Source organism: Penicillium antarcticum (genome assembly GCF_028974205.1).
Source record: "Penicillium antarcticum strain IBT 31339 chromosome Unknown utg000002l_segment0_segment0, whole genome shotgun sequence".
Lineage (NCBI taxonomy): Eukaryota > Fungi > Ascomycota > Eurotiomycetes > Eurotiales > Aspergillaceae > Penicillium > Penicillium antarcticum.
The window spans coordinates 2384213-2400821 of NW_026695300.1; the positions used below are offsets into that span (position 1 = coordinate 2384213).

General features: G+C 49.5%; 8 protein-coding genes across 8 annotated transcripts; 5 read left to right on the forward strand and 3 right to left on the reverse strand.

Annotated features, from left to right (window-relative positions):
* Positions 1–1039: 1039 nt before the first annotated feature.
* On the forward strand, positions 1040–2338 carry N7508_001875 (putative mitochondrial carrier protein; the record flags this gene model as incomplete). The annotated part of the gene is made up of 2 exons (XM_058459941.1): positions 1040–1225; positions 1286–2338. The coding sequence occupies 2 exons, from the start codon at positions 1040–1042 to the stop codon at positions 2336–2338; spliced, it is 1239 nt and encodes a 412-aa protein (XP_058323473.1).
* Positions 2339–2727: 389 nt separating this feature from the next.
* N7508_001876 (uncharacterized protein) lies at positions 2728–3942 on the forward strand (the record flags this gene model as incomplete). The annotated part of the gene is made up of 3 exons (XM_058459942.1): positions 2728–2807; positions 2888–3136; positions 3210–3942. The coding sequence occupies 3 exons, from the start codon at positions 2728–2730 to the stop codon at positions 3940–3942; spliced, it is 1062 nt and encodes a 353-aa protein (XP_058323474.1).
* Positions 3943–4494: 552 nt separating this feature from the next.
* N7508_001877 (thiamine diphosphokinase) lies at positions 4495–5692 on the reverse strand (the record flags this gene model as incomplete). Its single annotated transcript, XM_058459943.1, has 3 exons — positions 4495–5295; positions 5430–5509; positions 5578–5692. 3 exons carry the CDS (start codon positions 5690–5692, stop codon positions 4495–4497), a joined length of 996 nt encoding a protein of 331 aa, XP_058323475.1.
* A 207-nt stretch (positions 5693–5899) lies between these two features.
* N7508_001878 (coiled-coil-helix-coiled-coil-helix domain-containing protein) lies at positions 5900–6882 on the forward strand (the record flags this gene model as incomplete). Its single annotated transcript, XM_058459944.1, has 3 exons — positions 5900–6092; positions 6218–6545; positions 6600–6882. The coding sequence occupies 3 exons, from the start codon at positions 5900–5902 to the stop codon at positions 6880–6882; spliced, it is 804 nt and encodes a 267-aa protein (XP_058323476.1).
* Positions 6883–7868: 986 nt separating this feature from the next.
* On the reverse strand, positions 7869–9285 carry N7508_001879 (uncharacterized protein; the record flags this gene model as incomplete). The annotated part of the gene is made up of 6 exons (XM_058459945.1): positions 7869–8460; positions 8518–8572; positions 8632–8768; positions 8821–8992; positions 9045–9084; positions 9142–9285. 6 exons carry the CDS (start codon positions 9283–9285, stop codon positions 7869–7871), a joined length of 1140 nt encoding a protein of 379 aa, XP_058323477.1.
* Positions 9286–10090: 805 nt separating this feature from the next.
* On the forward strand, positions 10091–11185 carry N7508_001880 (uncharacterized protein; the record flags this gene model as incomplete). Its single annotated transcript, XM_058459946.1, has 3 exons — positions 10091–10121; positions 10175–10642; positions 10797–11185. The coding sequence occupies 3 exons, from the start codon at positions 10091–10093 to the stop codon at positions 11183–11185; spliced, it is 888 nt and encodes a 295-aa protein (XP_058323478.1).
* An 826-nt stretch (positions 11186–12011) lies between these two features.
* N7508_001881 (SDR family oxidoreductase) lies at positions 12012–13007 on the reverse strand (the record flags this gene model as incomplete). Its single annotated transcript, XM_058459947.1, has 3 exons — positions 12012–12234; positions 12303–12904; positions 12960–13007. The coding sequence occupies 3 exons, from the start codon at positions 13005–13007 to the stop codon at positions 12012–12014; spliced, it is 873 nt and encodes a 290-aa protein (XP_058323479.1).
* Positions 13008–13502: 495 nt separating this feature from the next.
* On the forward strand, positions 13503–15735 carry N7508_001882 (uncharacterized protein; the record flags this gene model as incomplete). The annotated part of the gene is made up of 10 exons (XM_058459948.1): positions 13503–13646; positions 13702–13815; positions 13866–13903; positions 13956–14010; positions 14058–14156; positions 14209–14429; positions 14493–15178; positions 15253–15472; positions 15532–15622; positions 15682–15735. 10 exons carry the CDS (start codon positions 13503–13505, stop codon positions 15733–15735), a joined length of 1722 nt encoding a protein of 573 aa, XP_058323480.1.
* Positions 15736–16609: the final 874 nt, after the last annotated feature.

Here is a 16609-nt window from a genome sequence, read left to right on the forward strand (position 1 = left end):
CCGCTGTAATGTTCTCTCATAAGTGATGAACATGGGGATGCAGGTGTATGGGACTTCATGTCTCAGCTATAGAAAAGATGCGGACGAGGAGGTCTACCGCCATGATGATGCAATACGCAACGACATGTGTTTATTATTCTCTAGAAATTTGCGATGCATAGTTTCTGTACTTGCTTTTCGCTTGCCAACATACCTTGTCTCGGATTCAATTTACTATTTCAAGTGCGCAGTGATTTTAAACATCTGTTCCTTCAACTCTTTACCTATGGCCCATTCACTATGAGTCACTGGACCGGGTATACTCCAGGTACACGGGATCCCTTGCCATATATTTTGTGCTGAATAGCCATGGCACATGTGAGCCAGAACCCTAAGCTTTCGGATGATACTGATAGTATCTGACTTGTGATATATGCCATGCTGCTGGTGTTTTGATATGTAAGGTGGTCAACCGACAAATCCCCAAAGGAATATCTGAAACCATACTGCACTATCTCAATAACCAGCAGCAAAGACAGCATCTGAAAGAATAACTCGATGAATTATTTGTCAAGGGTACAAACAGTCTTTGGATGCTGTTCGTAGTTCAGCGCGAGACAGCTCAACTGTTCTTTCAACGCGCGAAAGTGGATAAGGAAACCTGAGAATACGAGATTGGTAGTTTGTATTTTGTTATCCTCTAGTTTGATTTCAAGTCTATGCTCGTTCAAATAAAATCAAAAGAACCACCAATGCCACTCATTTGACGGAGTAGATAAAGACTGACACCTCAGGCTCCAACACCAAGTACAATGACGAAACCCCGTGATTGATGCCTCAGGCGGCATATCGGGCTTGGCGGCGAGAAGCCGATCAGAATTTTGGCTGATCAACCAACTTGCAACCAAAATAATCAACACTCTCCTGATTTCTTGTCGCTCTTTTCTATTACCCTTATCTCCCAGGGGTGCTACCCTTCCAGTCAATCTCTCAGCACCCCCGATTTCCCGCCTGGTCCCGATCAACGCCGCCCGGGGCTGCAGTTTGGCGTAAAATTGCCATGAGCTTGACCTCGCGAGTGGCCGGTCTGTTCACGACAACGCCGCCTTCGGACACATCCGCAACGCCGTCGGGTGATTCCTCTGCTTCGAAATGGGCACATGCCGGTCTCAATGAAATAGGTCACGCACAGGATAGCGCTATGGCGCTGGTGGAAGAGGAGGAGCCCCGGCCGCCATATCTACATGTATGATTGTTTCCCACGGCGTTTTGCTTTGCGCGAGGCTAAACTGATATCGAGACATAGGCTATGTTGGCTGGTGGTACCGGAGGAACATGCGGTGACATGTTGATGCACTCGTTAGATACCGTCAAGACACGACAACAAGGCGATCCGACCTTCCCCCCCAAATACACATCGATGGGCCAGTCTTATGCAACCATCTACCGCCAAGAAGGATTCTGTCGTGGTTTATATGGAGGTGTGACGCCCGCCCTCCTCGGCTCATTTCCCGGCACTGTGATTTTCTTTGGTGTATACGAGTACACGAAGCGCCTCATGATCGACTCAGGCATCAATCCTAGCCTTGCATATCTATCCGGTGGGTTCCTGGCAGACTTGGCTGCGTCGATTGTCTATGTACCATCCGAGGTACTGAAAACACGACTGCAGTTGCAAGGTCGATTCAACAACCCGCATTTCAACTCGGGCTATAACTACCGCAATATGAGAGATGGGTTCCGTTCGATAGTCCGCCAGGAAGGATTTTCAGCATTGTTCCACGGATATAAGGCTACGATTTTCCGCGACCTTCCGTTCTCCGCGCTTCAATTCGCATTCTACGAGAAAGAACAGTCAATGGCTAAAGAATGGGTTGGAAAGCGGGATATTGGACTAGGCTTGGAGATCCTGACAGCTGCCACTGCTGGTGGTATGGCTGGTGTTATCACCTGTCCAATGGACGTCGTCAAGACCCGCATTCAAACCCAGAAGAACGTCCCAGAGAGCCCCTCCGGTTCTGGCAAGAAACACCATGTCGAGCATATTCCTAAAGAAAGCCCACGCCCACATGCACCCGCATCCTCACATTCGCATACCTCACGAGCACACTCGCGCCCTATTTCCACATCGGGAGCCTCCACATCAATCCCACCGCCCGGCACACCGCGTCTCGACACGTCATCTGTGTTCACCGGGCTGAAGATGATCTACCGCACGGAAGGACTTGCGGGGTGGTTCCGTGGCGTGGGCCCACGCGGTGTATGGACTAGCATTCAAAGCGGGACTATGCTGGTCATGTACCAGTACCTGCTCAAGCAACTCGAACACCACCAGATCCTGGAAGAGCGAGGACATTGAGACATTTCATCTGCATTTCCACGGCATTTTTCTTTCTTTTCGGGAATGGGGGCGTTTGGATTTACATGTTATGACCCCAGGTGCATTGGGCACCTTGTATACTGTGTACCTGATAGAATAGACTGGGCTTATAGTCCGCTGTACAATAAATTCTCATTCAACTCTCATTACTCTAATAATGTTTACAATGTACGAAAGAGAGGAAAAAAGCGCTTAACAAAGAGGACGCGCTAGCGTGTTTTGTTTTGATCGGCGGTAAACAACCTTGGAATTACTGCACCTCCCCTCCTTGCATCCTCTCCTCTCCCCCTCTAACTTCTTTATTTACTTACTCTTATTTGATGCGCATTGGTCCAATATCCTCCCTCGCATTTTGATTCATTGCCATCATGTCATCCGCTCTTCCTTATCTGAAGTCGCTGAAAAAGGGCGATCTCGTCGAGTTCGCCGAGACAACCGACCTAGATGGGTGAGTTTATACCTGTCGCGCAATCGCGAACGTGGTCGCATGGGCCAATTTTACTGACTTCTGACTTGTCGGGGTTACAGAGCGAATGGATACAACAAGATGGACCTTGCCGTTGCGCTTGATAACCACCTGCAAGAGAACTCGTCCATCTTCGGAGGTGTCAAGTCGCTTTCTGAATACTACTCGCGCTTGGCCTCGCCGCCGCGCCGGGGATCGCCCGTGAAGCGCGAGTCTAAGCCTCAGACTCCTGGTCCTGCGAAGACTCCTTCGCGTCGCGCATCCTCCAAGAAGGAAGCCAAGCAAGTCAAAGAAAAGAAGGAAGATACTAGGTAAGAACCATACCGAGTTTACATGCACGAAATGGCCCCACTTATTCATCGCGCATACTAACCTATGTATCAGCGAGGATGGTGAAGATATGACCGCAACCCCGAGTGTGCGCCTGCCTTCGCGCCGGGCATCGCGCGCTGCGCCCATCACCGATTTGCAGAACTCCCTACCTATGCCTCCTTCTCCCGCCGTCGTGACAGATGTCATTGACCGTCAGGCCAACCGAGTTCGTGAGGGACTCGAGGATGCATGGATATCGATGGGCGTATTGGACCGGTGCCATACTGTGCGCGAGTCTCTGAGCAGCCTCAAAGCCATTGAGATTATGGTTCTGCTGCTCGAAGGGGGAAGTGTTGTGAAGGAACTGGTTCCTATCCGTTACCTTACCACGACTCCTCCCGTGCAGGCCGCACAGATTCCCGCCATTCCCATCAGAGTTCCTGACCTCTTCGTACTGCTTACTGGAGCTTTCTGGGCGCCTTTCTCTCTCTGGCTCATCTCCTGCCTTGTTTTGCCTCTGATGGCCGCCTATTTCATCAACCTGAGCTGGCAGGCCTCTACTCCCGTGCGCAAGACTCGTTCCAGTCCCAACCTTGCTCAATTCGACCCATTGACCTTCAACATTGCCAAGGCGCTTCTGGTATACATCATTTTCGGCAACGACTTCAGGTTCTGGGGTATTTTCAGCACTTTCGCTCTTCGAAAGATCTCGGCCTCTGTTCCTGGTGGAATCTTCGGTCTGTACACCGGCACCGCCGTTGGCACAATTGGCTCTCTCTACGAGGCCATCCTGCGTCATTCATGAACAGCATTCTTGCACTTTGCAGAGCTGCACAGTGACTCCAATTGTATTGCAAATTGAGCCAGAAATGCGATCCAGCAGTACTGGGTGGCTTGAATACGCGTTATCATGTTGACATTTACCTCTCTCTTTCTTTCTACGCTCTCTACACCAATCCAGTATATTTTTGGATTGGTCTCCCCATTGGTTTGATATCCCCTGCTTGAGGGGCTATCACATCCCTCTCGCCGCAATGTATGCTTTTTCGCTGTATGCGTTATTGTTCTCAAGGCTTGTCTTTTTGTTTTTATGGGTCCAAGTTTAGTTCTTGGGTATGGATGATGCGATATGCGATACTGGGTTTCCTTCTTCAACCTCAATCCTCTCTTTCTTGGTGTCTGTTTCTAGCCAGAGGATGGCGCCCTCGGTGTTGTCTGGTTGTGGTTTTGTTTGATTATTCTGTGGGGGTTTCTCGATCTCCTTTTTTTTAATGGCCGATTTGTGTTTCAAGTCTTTAACATTGGGTATCAGAGTGTAGTATAAGTAAATCCGAAACGGTCATCTCATCACTGACGCTCATGATCGTCTCTTCAGCCTCGTCGCCAACTCAACCGTAAATAACACGGGCACCGACGTCTCAACTTCCACTTTATCCGCGCGGATATGGTTGCTCGTGGATAACTGTCCGCCAATTTCCGTATGCCAATTCTCGACATCCCACTCAAAGCCTTTTGTCGTTATCGAAGCAGGCGCCGAAAGCGGAATAATCCCGATATTCTCCTCGAAGAAGTATTCCGGTTCGTCTTCTTCACCCCGCTTCCGCTTCTTCGGCGACTCGGTCGTAATATCCGCTCGTCTGGTCGCAGGCGTGTGGATTATATTCTTCCCAGTCTGAATAATGAACGTAATACTTTCCTCGGAGACAAGGTAAAGGTTCCCACCAGCTGCAGGTTTCGCACTTGAATCCGCAGGTATGGTTTTGCTCTCATTCTCGCGGATCGTACATTGCGTCTGGGTCATCATGTATAAATGGTGAACTTGAGAAAACGCCTGGTCAACGCGGCCGCCGAGACCACCTAGGATTACAATCTCCAGGGGTGAGTCGTTTGATTGGACGGGTGGCGTTGGGTAAGGATCTTTAGTCTTGCTCGATCTAGTTCTGCCGTTTGCTTTGGCTTTGGCTTTGGCTTTGGCTGAGTCGTTTGTTCGGGGAGAAGCAATGATCTCTGCTGCGTGTGCGTTGAGGTATTTTAGACATTTCGTGAAGTCTGTTGAGTATTGGTCTGGGTCTTCCATGACTGATACTCCGAGTTTCTCGTAATGCTCTCTCACTGATGGTCGAATAGAGTCCAAGTCGCCGATAATGGCGTTTGGGGGCTGTTTCTCTGGTTAGATCTATATCATGGCTGGGTAGTACAGTCGGTGCTGTTTTGGTTGAAAAATATCTCCCCAAGCGAGTTTCCAATTCAGAGATACTGCATGGTAGATTTTGTAGTATAGATATGTCTCACATCGTTCGATTCTTTCCCGTTCAATTTCATCATGTCGTATAGTCGATTGGCGCCGCCATCGGCACAAATAATATAAGATGCTAAGAGAGTGTTAGCATATCTTATATCAACCGATTGATGGTCCTATACATCCCGTGTAACTACTCACCATAGTGGCTTAATACTCCGAATGCGTTCTCGTTGATAGGCTGATTGAGGATGAGCAGAGCGTACGGAGACGGACTCCCTGACACACGAAAGAAGCGACTAGGATCCCACTCCATTGAAAGAGAAGTGTCAGGTCGGCTCTAAAAGACGAGGAAGGTGTTCGTGTGAGAGTCCGAAGTGACGATATAATTATCAGCCGGTGGAACGTGACTGGCTGACCGAGCACGATCCTCAGGCCGAAATCCACATCCAACTTCTCCCGCGCCTCGACTTCCCCGAATCCCCTCAACACCTTCTTGGAGGACCCTCTCGATTCTCACACAATGTTCCGTCCCGCCGCTCGAGCGCTCGCCCGCGCGCCTGCTGTCACATCCCGTACCCCGGCGACCAGCCGATTCATAAGCACCGGTCCGACCAAGTCGAGAAGCTGGAAGAACACCGTCGTCCGGCTCGGTTTGGCTGGTGGTGCTATCTACTACTATAACACGAGCAGTGTCTTCTCCGAGGAGCCGAAGTGTATGTCTCGCCGATTGGGTTGCCCTTGTTTCTCGATGAGGATTACAAACCGCGACAATTCTGTCAACGCCAATGGTATTTCCGGATGACCAATCGTCGCTAACTCTTCTATCATCGCGCTCTAGTCTCTCTCCTCTCTTCCAAAAAGCAAAATGGCGATGATGCCAGCTCCCAGACTCTCGACTCCATTACTCCTAGGATCCGCCAAGAACGCGCCGCCGCGCAAGCTTCCGAGCCCGCCGTTCTGGAAGGTGGTTTGAACGCCCAGGAGCTTCAGGAAGAGGCTGGTCAGGAGGCCGCATTCAACCCCGAGACTGGCGAGATCAACTGGGACTGCCCGTGCCTCGGTGGCATGGCCCACGGTCCATGCGGAGAGGACTTCAAGGCTGCGTTCAGCTGCTTCGTCTACTCCGAGGAGGAGCCCAAGGGCATTGACTGCATTGAGAAGTTCAAGTATGTTGTGCCAGGATATTCGAGGGGATGGTGCATTTACTAACCGTCTTCCAGGGCCATGCAAGATTGCTTCCGCAAATACCCCGAGGTCTACGGTGCCGAGCTGGAAGACGACGACGAGCCCCAGGGCGACGCCCCCGCTCCTTCCGAACAGACCTCCACCGCCGCCGAGGTTGACGCCGCCTCTCACCCCGACGAGAAGCAGACCCGCGCCAAGGACATCAACGCCCAGGTGAAGGCCGAGACTGCTGCCCAAGGCGAGAAGGCCGAGGGCGACTCCCTTGTTCCCAAGGCTGCATTCGATGCCGAGGACAAGAACCAGTCCAGCAAGGCTTAGAGCTGAACTCTCCTTGGAACCCTGCATATTGTTTGACGCCACCCTCTCCCGAGACAATCTACCTGTCTCATTTCTGTAATGCACATCAGGGACAGGGATTGGAGTTTTGTATTATATAGACCCTTCTGCCATCTCTCCATATCCCGTTTTGATCCGCTGATGCATTCATCCCTCTGATCTTTCAGCATATCCATTCCCCGATCTGCGCCCCCATTTGTTCCTGATATTTCCTCTCTGTCAATGTGTAACTATGTGTACTGGTATGCTTCACGCTGTTGTCCGCTGGACAAACAAAAGAACGAGGGGAAATAGAATAGACTTGTTGCATTATGACCCTACTCCGTACTTATTTTGGCATATCTCATTTAAAGAAAGTAATGTTGTTGCCATGCGATAGTATCACTCAACACCAAACACAAGGCTCGACAGATCAAAGCAGTACTATATACAGTCTTTTCTTCGAATACCCAACCGTATTACACTGTTGACATTATATAGAGTCACGGTTCCTGTTGAGCCTCATACCCATGGGTCATGAAAGCTTAACCAGCACAGAAAGAGTCACGAGCCCTGACATCTCCAAATCTACATCTTTCCCCAACGACCACAAACCCTGCAATTCGCATTGATGGATACGTCACATTTTACTTATAGCGGTATCGATCTCGAGACAGAATAACCCGGGTATCAAAAAGACATAACAGATCTTTGGCAGTGAATATCATATCATACCGGCGACATGAAACTCGCAATGGCAATGATCTCAAATGAAATTCGTATTCAAAGAAAGCAATATGATGTTCCTACTCAAACAGAGGACCCAACAGCCGTTTCGACAGATAAAGCATTACTATATTCAACCTTTTGATCGCGATGAAAGGGCATTGAGCCACCACAGCATGTACAGCTGTCCACCAGCGATACAACAAATCCAAACAAACGCCTCCAATCCAAACTTAAAGAACGCAAGACCAACAATCCATCCATTATAGTTCCGGACGCTTCGGGACACCATTAGTCCCTTCACTCTCAAGCGTGTACTCAGTCGTAACCCGAATAGCCATATCCCGCTGCCCAGCCTGTCCAACGGGGCCAGCAGCAGGCGAAGCAACCCGTTCACCCTCAAGGATATACTCCTGACTGCCATCACGACTATCCTTAGTCGTATGCAAAACACTATCCAACTCAAAGTTCCCACCCTTCCTTGGCCGAGACGTAACGAAAGTCTTCGTCTTCCCGGACGCTTTTGACCCAAACGCATTATACCCATCGCTTTTGTAGTATGGGGAATTGGAGTTCTTGCGGTTTGTCGAGCCCAGCCAGCGTGAGTTGCGGAAGAGCGGCTTGATGCCGGGCAGGGACACGACGATTGCGGCGACGAAGCATTCGCGATCAGCCCAGCCAAGGGCTATTGGGAGGTTTGTTATTGAGCTGAGAGAGTAGTAGGCTCGGAGGATTGTGCAGATCATGATGAATATTCCCGATGAGAACATTATCACCAGGATTAGTTTGCGTTGGAGGGGAACTTGGAGTTTCGTCAGGATTGGGATTGGGATTAGGATGATGCAGAGGTCCGATCTGGTGTTTTGTCAGAGCTTTTGTGTAATAGACTGGGTCTGGGTTGAGAGAGCTTACAGAACGTTGAAGACGGCGATCACAATGTATAGTGGGCCTCTGAGAGTGCAGTTGTCTGTAGTTTCAGTAAGCTTTGGGTGTCTCTCTAGGAGATGGAAGACTGGTCAGACTTACCTCCGGGGTAGGGCTTGATTTGCCAGTTCCGTGTGACTGGCGTGCAGATACAGATGTGTGTCAATAGACACGCGAGCCAGGTAACTCCACAGAATCCTGCTGCGGCTGTGACAAGATGACGGTGCCAGGTTCCTTGTCTGTCATATGTGAGATGTGGATATAGACCGTCTTAGTTGGGGATTGACATACGTGAGTTTCCAGTAGAGACATAGAAGAACGCCTTTCAGACTCCAGATATAGCAAACATACCATATCCAGTTCATGAAAGCTAACTTGGATCCGAGAATCATGCTGTCGAGTTTGCTATGTGGAACTAGCATGGCTGTTTTGTCATTTAATCCGATGTTATTGCCAAATAGTTCTGGTTAAATGTCAGTATTTGCAGACATCACGAAGCCTTTCTCTGTTCATACCTAATAGGTATATGTTGACGGTCTGCATAGTCCAAAAGATCTGTTGAAATGGTGTCAGAACAAAATCAGTACTCACAGCCAGAGGAAATCCACTTACCATTCCAGCAACTGCAAAAGCATCATCAAGTCGGAGTCCACGAATTCCTCCCATTTCTATCCTGGCATATAGGCGGACAGCCAGAAAGACCATTCCGATGCCATATTCGGTGAAAGTCTCTATAGTCAATGCATCGGCCGACATGGTTGCTGTTCAGAACAACAACTATACCAATGGATCAAAAAAGGATCCCTTTTGCCGAGATGAAGACCAAGAATGAATGGAAAGAGAAGAGGGAGTGATATTAGTATCAATTAGGGCGCCACAGTCAGCGGGATCGCCGTAATCAATATATCAGTTTGGGCAACTCGGGGCCTTAATCACACTGCGTTCACTCCAATCTACTCCATAGACGTGTAGTAGCTCAGGAGATACGTTCCGTGTGAAGGATCGAGTTTGTCTCCATCCACATCCCTGGCCCGAGGAACTGGGAACTGGGAACTGGTAACTGGAGAGACAAGGCTCTGCTGGATGTGAACAATGTACCTTTGCTGCAGCGAAGACTGGCCCCTCCTATTTTACTAGTTTGTGGTCTACGTCGGGGCCAAAATCGCAGAATCTCTGCTTGGCGCATTACCCTTCACTAGTGTGCATAACGGCCTGTCAAGTGCACTGCATGTGGCAAGAGTCTAATGACGGCAGGATTCGACTAGCTGTGCCTGTCCGGGATGAAGATTCCAAATCGTGGGTCTCCTAATTCGAGAAGCGATAGGCCTGTTTCAGGCGGAAATTTGCAGGTTGATCACGCATCTGTCCGACTCGAAGATGGACAATGCTGTGGAGACTCTGTTGCAGGTAGATGGCCACTAACGGCTTCCAGGATATCGCCGTCTGAAGAGTCGATACATGGGGTGGTTGATATGTAGTCCACGCGGCTCTCGGCCGTTTTCTGTCTACTGCTGTACATGTATGAGAAAGCAGCACAAACACATCTATCACGTTGACAAAAATGGCCCAAGTTGCTTTGATTACCGGAGGAGGTAGGTCACCCTTAAAATTTTATGAGCATAACTACTGAAATCTCATGATATAGCGAGTGGAATGGGCTTAGCAGTAGCAAAAGCCCTATCTGCTTGCAACGACTGGCACATCCACATTCTAGACATCAACGAAGAGCGCGGAACTCAGACAGCAAAGGAAGTGCCGAGAACAACATTCCACTACGCGAATGTGACCAAATACAGCGATCTTGCAGCAGCGTTTCAAGCAGCCTTCTTGGAGAGTGGTAGTCTGGACTTTGTATTCGCCAACGCCGGTGTCATCGAGCGAAACAACTTCTACGCCACACACTCGGAGACTGGCAAGGATGTATCCCCACCACCAGAGCCAGACCTGCTCTCAATCGATGCTGATTTGAAGGGTGTCGTCCTGACCTCTTACCTGGCTCAGCACTATTTCCGACATTCGCCCCATGGCGGCAAGGGTTCTAGCCTGGTGATGACCGCTAGCTGTGGTGGTCTATATCCGTCCTTTTATTCACCCTTGTACTCTGCAGCTAAATGTGAGTCTCTTGTTCCCTGTTCCTGGTATCTCACATTATCATATGATGATGTTCTTGTCGATGTGATCTATCAACTGTTATATCATATCATCATCCAACCCTACGATACTCCAGTGTACCTCACAGTCTAAACTGACACCCTCTCCTATTTGAGTTGGCGTCATCGGTTTCATGCGCTCTATCTCCCAGCACTTCGCAGCAGGTGGAACCCGAGTCAACGCCATCTGCCCGGGAATCGTCCGAACCAACCTCGTCGACTCAACTGGCTGGGATAGCTTCCCACCCGAGCGGTTCATCGAAGTGGAAACGATCGCCCGTGTAGTCCTCCAGCTCGTGGATGGCGGCGAACCCGCGAGCCAGGGGTTGACTGATTCTTGGGGCTCGCATCTGCCCCTTTCCAGGTTGTATGGAGTTGCAGTGGAGATGTCGGATAGCGGAGTGTACTTCCGTGATCAGCATACATTCTGCGATGATGGGATGCGGGCGGTCATGGCGGCAACAGATGTCGAGAACCAGTTGGGTGCTATTCTGAATGGTGATTAGATGGGCGTTGCTTGCGGGATTTGGTCGGGATTCGCGTGGCCCCGGGGGCCATGTGTACTTAGTCAACTATAACATTAGCTCTGTCTCCTTCTGTATTGGGTGCTTGGCAGTCTTGTTTTTGTACTGGTGGCATGATAGTCTACTAATATGCCATACCCCATAGGCACCCAGATAGCAACTAGGACACCGACCGACAGGAATGGGATGCCGGTCACCTTCCTTGGTCTGTTATTCAAAGGACTAATTCGGCCCCCAATATGCCGCTGCGTAGATTTAGGCTATGCTCCACCTGTAAGCCAAAGGCGTTTAACCGAGCTGACACCGGCACCGAGGTCCTTGCAGGGTAATCTGCAGGCTGTACAGGGAAACAAAGATACAACAGGTACAATCACATGGATCAAGTGGCCCAAACGCAACGCAATGTCCAACTTGATATCTCAGGGATCGATCGATCGCATACGTTCTACGGTTGACAGAAGGCATGGCACACGGGCCGTACGGGATGAGCGCCCCTCCCTTGTGGAGCAAAGCTTGGACGGAGTCCACAACAATATACGAAGTGAAGTCTCCTCGAGATAGGGTGAAACAGGTGGAGACTGCACGAGCGGCAAAAAACGCGACATATGATATGATAGACGAGAGCTCACATTTTTACAAACATGAGACCCACACGGAATAGAAGCCTATTGCCGGAGAAGAGTGATATTGGCGAATACAGTAAGATTATTTGATTGAACGACGATCCTCGGTGGAGACTGGCGTACTTTTGACAGCTAGTGAGTTAGGGTAACGGTAGTCTCGGGCCAGACATCGCTCTTCCCCCGTCTTATGGGATTGCCTCCGCGAGTTTGGAATCTTCGCCGTGCATCATGCGGAACAAAGGCTCCCAGACTGTTATGGCCCGCTGGGTGATGTGGCCATTTCCAGGCTTGGGCATTGGGTAGTAGATCAGTTTCTCGGCTGAGCACTCTAATAGTTCACCTGCCATGCCGGTTGAGTCTTCTAAAAAGGTGTCGTAGGCGTCGAGAATGGTCTGCACAGGGGTGAGACTAAAAGGTTGGTGTCAGTACTCTTCACTCCCTCCTTTGTGGTGCGCTTTGACGTGCACAGAACTTACCATTCAGGAGTAACAGCTGCAATCATCTCAGGCGGCACAATAGGTGTGTTCACGATCCCCGGCATGACACAGTTAATGAGAATGTCCTCTTTCTGCTTTAACAAAGGCGCAACACCACGGATGAAATGGTTGACGGAAGCCTTGGTACCGCAGTATACCGGATAGGACTTGTGAGGGAAAACGCCGCCGATGCTTCCTGTTACAACAATGCGACCTCCAGGCTGCGGATTATGGCGCATGAAGTGGATTGCCAATTGTGTTCCATACACGACGCCCTTGTAATTGATATCAACAACTGAAAGGTCGGGGGGTGCTGGTATGTCATAGACATCACTCTTCTTCGAGTCGTAAATATAGATGGAGGAAGTGTCGACAATGCCGGCGTTGGCGCACAGCGCATCAATGTGCCCCCAAAGCTGATACACGGCGCGAAACACCTCTGCAAGCTCTGCATAGTTTGAGACATCTGCGGGATAGAAGCGGGCTCTTTCTTGAGGGAGATCCTTGAGGAGGGCCTCGCCGGCCTCTCGGCGTCTGCTGACACAGGCGACTCTCCATCCTTTTTTGCAGAGGTCTGTGACGAGGTCAATTCCCATGCCAGACTGTGGTGTTCGAATTAGTGATTGCTAGTGAATCGTGCATATGCATTGTACTGACAGTGGCACCGGTGACGATTGCAACGCGGGTTTCTATGTACGAGCCCATTGTGCAAGTTTCGGAGAGTTGGTGGTGTTTGATAGTGGAATTGACTTGAAACTTGAAGAACATCAGACAAGAGTATTACCGGATCATCGGATGCTCGCGACTCAACTATCTAGCCGAGGGGCTCGAATCCTGAATCATAATCCAGTCATTCTAGTCATTCTAGTCATTCTAGTCATTCTAGTCGTTCTAGTGCAAGCCGATCCCTGAACACGGCCGGTCGTTACTTAAATCGGAACTAGTCTAACGCCTCTCAGTTCCCGTCTGAAGTGAAATGAAGTGGGACGTTCCTCACATTGCTTATTGGCCAAAGTCAAGTAAACCCTAGCTCAGGCCATCGTATCATAGCTCATGGTGTTGCCAGGGGGTGTCTGCCATGTGTTTCCTAGTGTATTGAAAGACCCATCTAGCCGATAGAAGCTTATTGTGGAAGCCGTTTAAGAGCGATTTCTTCTCTTCCCCTCCTTCTCGTTGGCTATTTCCTTGTTCAACTTCACGATGGCTGTCGACATAGAAAAGGACCCAGTGCAGGAAACCGGCTCTGCGAAGGATGCGCCTAGCTCTCCTTCTACTGTTGCCAATGACAATGGTCCTGTACCGGCGGAGCCGGTCGTTACCTTGAAGACATGGATTGTCTCTTCGGTAAGGGTCTTTGGTCAGCTATCTAGACGTTAGGCTGATTGGTTGTTGTCATTAGATTCTCTCTTGTGGCTATGGTCTTTCATTCTGGCCTGTCCCCGTCGTGTCTGCAATTGGAACCATGGTCTCTGCGGATATGGGTGACCCGACTGGGTACATCTGGTTTGTTCCTGTGCGCAGACCCCAAGCAATTCAATGGAACCAAGACTGATGCAATCTTAGGCATGGACTATTTCGATCACCTGTGCTTTCTTGATCTTGTGAGACCTAGTCTAATGCCTCTGATGATTCAATACTCATGATAGTTAACAGTGGCCCGAACACTGATCTCCTGGGTCGACGATGGTTCTTGGTTCTGGGCAACTTGGTAAGGTCCAACTTTATACAAAGAAGAATGCATTCTCACCGGTCTAGGTATGCTTCGTCGGTCACATCGTAGTAGCATCAGCCAAAACCACAAACCAAATCATTGCAGGGCTTGTTATCTCCGGTTTTGGCGGTGCAAACTGTCAGGTAAGCAATATCCCAATATCCAAGTCTCTGATCGCAGCTAACAACAGTCCAGATGGCAGCATTCGCCTTACCAGAACTCCTCCCAAACAAATGGAGACACATCGGCGTCGTGATAGCTGATTTCACAGTCTACATCGCCGTCATCGTAGCGCCAGTAACAGCAAGATACGGCTACGAAATGGGTAATTGGGCCTGGAACTTCTGGGGCGTGGCTATCTTCCAAGGTCTATCCTTCTTTGGTCTTCTATTCCTCTACCACCCACCAAAGCACCCGTAAGCCAACCATTCCCAGAGATCCAACAGGCCAAGATCTATTCAAACTAACACCCAATGCAGCCTCGGAATCCTCTACAAAGAAGCCTTCAAAAACCTCGACTACCTTGGCGCCTTCCTCTTCATCGGCGGCGCAGTCCCCTTCCTCATGGGCATCGTCTGGGCAGGTGTCTACGACTCAAACGACGCACACGTCGTGGCACCACTAGTAGTCGGCGCATTCGTCCTAATCTGCTTTGCCCTATGGGAAAGTTTCGCCAAGCTCAAATACCCACTGACGCCAACTTACGTCTTCTCCAGCTCTTGGGGCCGGGATTTCACAGCCCCAGTCATTGCACTGGGCGTTGTCAACATGTTCTACTATTCGTCTAGTATTCTCTGGCCACAGATGATAACGGTCTTTTACACGAACGGCGGCGCGGACTGGAAGTATTCCGTCATTCTGTCTTTGCCGCAAGGTTTTGCTATTACCTTCGGTGCGATCTTGCTTACCCTTTTCGGTAGCAAGTTGAGACATTGGCAGTGGCAGCTTACCGGGTCTGTTTTCGTGATGGTTGTGTTTGGATCATTGCTTGGTATTGTCACGCCTACTAATAAGGGGACTATGATTGCGTTCATTTTCCTCTCGCAGGCTGGTTTTGGTTGGGGGATTTATTTGAGTATTGCTATTACGCAGATGGGTGTTGAGCATAAGAATTTGGGTGTCAGTGGTGGGATTTCGGGTTGTATTCGGTTTGCTGCTGGTGCTGGTATGTTTTCTCTCGTTCTTCGTGGAGGTTTTGTCTTTGGTTGTGGTTTTTCATACTGACTTTACTTGTCCCAGTTGCAACTTCTATCTATCAGACTGTCTACAACAACACCCTCAGCAAGTATACTGCCATTTACGTTCCCTCTGCTGCCATTTCTGCCGGTCTCCCGGAGTCAAAGGTCACAGATCTGATGGCTGCAGTGGCTCAAGGTGCTTCTGCGTTGAAGTCTTATAATCCTGCTGTGGCAGCTGCTGCAGAGGCAGCCCTCAGTCAAGCCTACTGCAAGGCTATCTTGTAAGTACACGATCTCCTATGACATAAGGCGAGCCTCATTTTCTAACTATATCTCCTAGCGTCGTTGCCATGGTCTCAATGGCCTTTGGTATCTTGGGTCTTGGAGCTTGTCTGTGCTGCAAGGACGTCGATTCGAAGATGACCAACAAGGTGAGATATGCTGTTCTTTAATTTGGGTTGTTCTCTTTGCTAATTCTTGTTCTCTCTAGATCGAGGTCTACCTCGAGAACACGGATCTCTCGGACCGGAACAAGTTCCACTAGATTATACAGTACTGCTAGAATTCTGTAGCAGACTCATCTCGAGTTCCGTGCGTTTCTTTTCAATCCAGGTGAACGAAGCAAGCAACAAGAATGCGAATGCTTGCTAGCATGTACCTGGGCACAAGAGATAGACCACCTGAGAACAGAAGCAGTTTATAGAGACATCTGCATACAAAATTACATACCGGCCTCGGCCTGATGAATTCAGAATCATACTCTCTCTCTCGTTTACAAGACCATTCTACAAGATTCACATCGTCAAAACAAGGGCAGTCAAATTGGAGTATATCCTCTGCTACTAAGTGATAGAGATTCTGTTTAACGCAGGGTGGAATGGTCTATCGCATACATAGCAGAACTGATTTCCTGTTTCCATGACAGGTCAAATCCCCTTCTTCCAACCATCGACCATCAAATTCCAGCTCTATGATCCGAATCAACTGTACCTACCATCTTTCAAGAATCCCATCATCCCTGATAGGGGATTCATTGTCTTTATCGTGAAGATGGCCATTCGGGAAATCTGTAGGAAGGAATGTATGGGAAACTAGACTCGATCCAGCGTGGGTCGTTGCAACGGAGCTGGGTAATCGATAGCCATGGGAGTGTATGCAAGTAGTCTCGATGAGAATCGCGACATAACATTGTCGTCCTCGCAGAGCCACATATCCCAATGATTCAATGCTCAACTCGAGCCAAATTCACACCAGCTATCAACGGCCGTCGGTTGCAACACTGGCACAAACACAGACACTGGGACTGCCGTGTCAAAATGATGAAATACATCCGATTGCAGTCCAGGCATGGTATGGCATGTGGCATGATCAACAAACCTGTTTGAGCCTTGTGGACAAATAGACCTCGGTCCAGACAG